The sequence below is a fragment of the Octopus bimaculoides genome, chromosome 22 (assembly GCF_001194135.2).
Source record: "Octopus bimaculoides isolate UCB-OBI-ISO-001 chromosome 22, ASM119413v2, whole genome shotgun sequence".
Lineage (NCBI taxonomy): Eukaryota > Metazoa > Mollusca > Cephalopoda > Octopoda > Octopodidae > Octopus > Octopus bimaculoides.
In genome coordinates this window covers 36,647,670-36,652,664 of record NC_069002.1, presented here as the reverse complement: position 1 = coordinate 36,652,664, position 4,995 = coordinate 36,647,670, and the positions used below count along the sequence as shown (strand labels likewise).

At 37.6% G+C, this 4,995-nt stretch overlaps 1 protein-coding gene across 4 annotated transcripts in view; it reads right to left on the bottom strand.

The window, feature by feature from the left end:
• Positions 1–36: 36 nt before the first annotated feature.
• The window catches only part of LOC106867755 (chitin synthase chs-1), a 40,635-nt gene continuing 35,676 nt past the window's right edge, over positions 37–4,995 (bottom strand). For all 4 annotated transcript variants that reach the window (XM_014912720.2, XM_014912721.2, XM_014912722.2 and 1 more), the window contains exon 14: positions 37–3,224. In XM_014912720.2, coding sequence (XP_014768206.1) covers positions 1,732–3,224 — 1,493 coding nt within the window. In that variant the 3' untranslated portion in view covers positions 37–1,731. The remainder of the gene's footprint in view (positions 3,225–4,995) is intronic.

Here is a 4,995-nt window from a genome sequence, read left to right as displayed (position 1 = left end):
AAAAAAAAAAAAAAAAAATGAAATAAGGCAAATACGTTTAGAGAGCAAAATCATATTTATATATGTGCCAAATATAACAAATTAAAGTGAAATGATTTCTTAAAAAAGAAATAGAATATAAACACTAAGATATATTATAAATGTAACACAGTTTAACTAACTGCATTTGAGATGCTGATAAGTATTACCATAGTCAAAAAGTGTTTTAGTAAAAGAAATAATGGACACAACCCTCTACACATATATGCGCACCCTCACACAAGTGGTTAGAGCGTTGCATTCTCGATCTTTAGATGGTGAGTTCGATTCCCGGACCGGGTGGTCTGTTGTGTTCTTGAGCAAAACACTTCATTTCACGTTGCTCTGTGGGTGGGGGGATGGCAGAATCGTTGGCGCGTCGGCAGAAATACTTTATGGTATATCTTCCGGTTCTCTGCATTCTGAGTTCAACTCTCACCTGCCCGAAAAAGGAAACCACTCCAGCATTCGTCTGAAGCCTAGTTATGATAGCCGAAGTTCCAGTAATGTACTCAACGGCAGCAAACGAAGGCACGGCTCTTCCCAGGTCGTATGAAGAGTACTGCGTTCACATGCGCAGAACCTGCTCAAGGGCAGACCACTACTAGACCATATATACATACATACCCCACCCCATATATATATACACACACACACACATATATATATATATATATATACACACACACACACACACACACATATACATACATACATATATATACACATATACATACATATATATATATACACACACATATACATACATATATATACATACATATATATATCAGAAACAAGGTATGTAATATATATATGTACACGCATACGTATACTTGAATGTGTATATGTATATATATATACGTGTGTGTGTGTGTGTGTGTGTGTGTGTGTGTGTGTGTGTGTGTGTGTGTGTGTGTGTGAGTGTTTGTATATAAATATTCAATTTTTAAAAAGTGTATAATCTTTACATAGCGTCAATCCTGTCTTAAGTCTCTGCACTGAATGGAGATTGACCAAAATACCATAGAAATGGTAACATGGACGTATAATTTTCTTTTCCCCTTGATATAAACTAGTGAATGATGTCGTAGTTATTGTCATGTCGGTTATTACTACTACATCGACACAAGGCCTTCATATTTTCTTTTCGTATTCCTTCCAAAGTGTATAGACTTGTATGTGTGTGCGTATGTCTGGGTGCACGTTGGTTTCGCCTGAATGTATGCGTGTGTAGGTATATCTATCTCTGCCTTTCTCTCTTCTCTTCAAGGCCGTCTGTCTTGGTACCTTTCTATTATCTCACCTTCTATCGCTTTCTTTTCTACTTCACCAACTAGCTTACCCATAACGTGCATAACCGGGTAAGTAAAGGCGTGCAACAAACGTATTGTGCTGTGATTTTCGCTGATAATCCCGAGGAAGCGCGCCAATCGGATTGCGTAGCAACCAATCGGCTCATGTAATAACGACAATCGTCTTAGGGAAATGCGCTTATGTTACATAAAGCTTAAAAACACTAATCACATTTTTTTTGGATTTCTTACTAATGTATAATACGGCTCGAAACTCCGCGCGCTAGCCTGCTCTAGGGTATGGTGGTTATTGTAATACTGCGTAGAGCATAGGCGCGGTGTATGTATGTATGTATGTATGCGTGTGTCTTATGCGTGTGTGTATATATATATATATATATACTGTGCAGATATGAGATTAAAATTGTGTCTCATATCTATCTGAATTATCAGACAATGTTTCTTCGTCAGTCGAATTGGTCATCATCGAAATTGAATCGTCATTCCACGTTTTCTGCGGAACTGCGTTCACATTGTCTCCAGGCGAAGCCATTTTCGCGCCAACGTTGTTTTCATACTCTGCATTCGCAGCCGCTGAAGTTACCGTCAACATACTTCCCATCGCCGTCGTCAGTGTTGTGGTTGATGTTAGTGCATTTGGCACAGACTTCGTTGTTGGGGTCCGGTTTTTTGATGAAATGAGTAATGATGCTGCCCTTTTAAGTGGATTCTGTTTGGACTTTAAATTTGTATTTCTCCGTAAGTTTCGATCAGATGTATATCTCAGCAACTTATTCTTTCCCTTCGATCTGACCTCAAAATCTTCATCAGAGCTTGATGTATCCTTTCCTGGTATTTTGACTTTGTTACTTGAATGAACAATTGCATCTGTTTCGAAGGTTGAATTATAATTTTCAAATTGAATACTTGGCAATTTATTCCTTAACTTTGGAGATGATGAAACGTCGTTCTTACTTCCAGTAATACAAATGGAATCTTCCTGCTCATCTTTGTTCGATTTTGTGTTACTCTGGTTTCTCATTTCCATTAATGCTTTCGTAACTCCTTTAACAGTCGTCAGATCACACGTGGTTGCTCTATCGATGAGAGTTCGCCATCTCTGTTTGATCTCGTCTGTTTTTTCGAAAACTTCTTTTTGTATATCCTCATTATCAAGTAGTGGCATCCAATTCATTTTTGGTTTGTTGATCGAAAATAAGTGCGTCGTATCGTTCTGATTTACATAATCATCCACCACATGAACTAACGTATTCTCGGCCTTCGAGGGAAGATCTTTGTACAGGGGTGGAGCCTTTGACTTGTATATTTTCTTTGTTTCACGCCGATTCTTTTTCTTTTCGTAATTAGTGCTACCCACAGTATCGGTTGTTGCATCGCTGTAATTGTCGCCTTTACTCGTTGAAAGTAGACTCTGACGACATTCTTCGATAATTTCTTTATTGATCGGCTTCAAAGACAAATCGATAGTTGATAAAATATGTAAGAATGTACCACATCGATGAAATAGCATCGCGATCAGTTGAATTACCAATGTTACACCAAATACGGCTGAAAAGACAAGCGAAATGACATTTACGATTTTGGTTTTTTCCATGTCAGAACAGTAAATTTGTAAACCGATACTCTTGCTCGTCTGAACATTATATTCGATGGCATATATAACCACTACAAATAAGGCATTTATTATGAAGAATGCCAAACAAACGTTGTTGCGAAGCTCGAGTAATTTTGCTTCCATTTCTTTCTTTTTCTTTGCATCTTCCTCAATGGGAAAAAGGTATTTTTGGATAAGCTCACGCCAGAATTCGTCTTCTCTTTCACTAAGTTCAGCCACATTCAGAGTTTTCAAATACTCATGCTCCTGCCAATATGTTGGTTTACCACTCGAATCTGATTCATGAAAAATAAAATAAAATTAAATTAATAACGAGAAAAATAAAATAAAAGATAAATAAAAGAGGGAAATAGTATAATTGAGAACTTATGATTTATACATTTACGAGTATTATTTTTCATTTTCCTCTTTTGAACTGCAGACTTACTGAGCTAGATTTTATTAACATTACATTCATCATCTTTATCAAAAATAAAACCCCTACCAGCTTAAATCGATCACACTACCATATGCTACATGTCTTTTTTTGTCAAAGAGTTTGCGTGAATTGGCAGGGTCGGTAAATTATAGAATCGACCAAAACGCCAGGAAGTAGTTAATTACAACTTTTGTCCTTTTGTGAACCGAGTTTAAATCTTGTTTTTAGAGTCAATAAGCTACAATATAAGTCAAGTACTGGGGTCGATTGAATACTCCTGTAAAGTATCCTAGATGTGAATGATACAGAATGCTATTCTCAATCCGCTGGACTGAGAATTGCAGACTGTCGCCCCAGCTGCGTTCATCGAAAGTTTGAGGCTGCACCGTTCACACTCTTGTATAAACAATGCGGTACCAAATCCCGCGCACGCTCACTCAACGCTTCCCCCGAGTCGACTCTGCACGAAACCCAATCTGCACGCTTTGCACACAGGCAATACTGCACGCTTTGCACACAGGCAATACTGCACGCTATTCGAACCCACTCGAATACATACCAGTACCCCTGTGCATATCACTTTAGATTCTTCCTGGTATCTATAATTTTTCTGGCCTCGCTTCACATCCATCTATTCACTTCCTGCTTTTTGTTCACAATTCTGAACCTTGTTTTATTATCGCATTGTATACATCTCTACTTTTCCCCTATCATTCACTTATGACAAGTTCAATAAGAAGGGAAGGAATGAAATGGTTAGTTCTTGGATTCTTAGTCAGGAATCGAACCTTAGCCTTAATTTTTCCGTAAGCTTCTTCCCATTGCTCTCGGCATTCGTGCTTGGAAATTTAAGAGAGTCAACTGCCATACACCGTTTTCCTTAGATAAGCCCTATTCTTTTATTCAACGTCTTAGGTGAAATTTAGTTCAACACACATAGGCACATTCACTTTTTGGCCTCTCGACCTACTTTCAGCTTTCCAAGATGAAGAAATTCAAATCATTTCCAAATATTTTCGGACACTTTGTTTTCGCACGTCTATCTCTTTCTAGCACCTTCATCTGACACAAACTTACCAAAAATTGTGCGAGCCTTGTCGCTACTATCACTCCCTTATCAGGGGAAAACAATCGACTACCATCGAGTACACACTGTCCCTAACGAGACGATTTGTGATGGATAAACAAAATCTGTAAGAATTTACTCTTTTCTTTCTGTTTGTTTGTTCATTTTGGTGCATATCATACTGCCCCACGAAGTTTTAATTAACCTGCTATCAACACTAATCACCACTCCATTTATTACATCTATCAGTAACATCTAACTGTTATATATATATATATATATATATATATATTGGGCGGCTTTTAAGCTACTGACCCTGAATGGGAAGATCTGCAAACAGATCTCTGACTTATTTTGAAGAATTTGTTGCAATTGCTTCCTCTAGAGTCACATTCCAATGATGATCATATTCATCGCAAAAAATTCATGTAAAAAGAATCGCCGAAAACAATCGCAGTAATGAAAACATAGGAATCCAAAATTTCAGGATTGCAGGTCCGGATTCGGCCCAGAATGTTTTTAATTTACTCCCGGAGTTAGCCTTTAGATTATAAAAATTGTT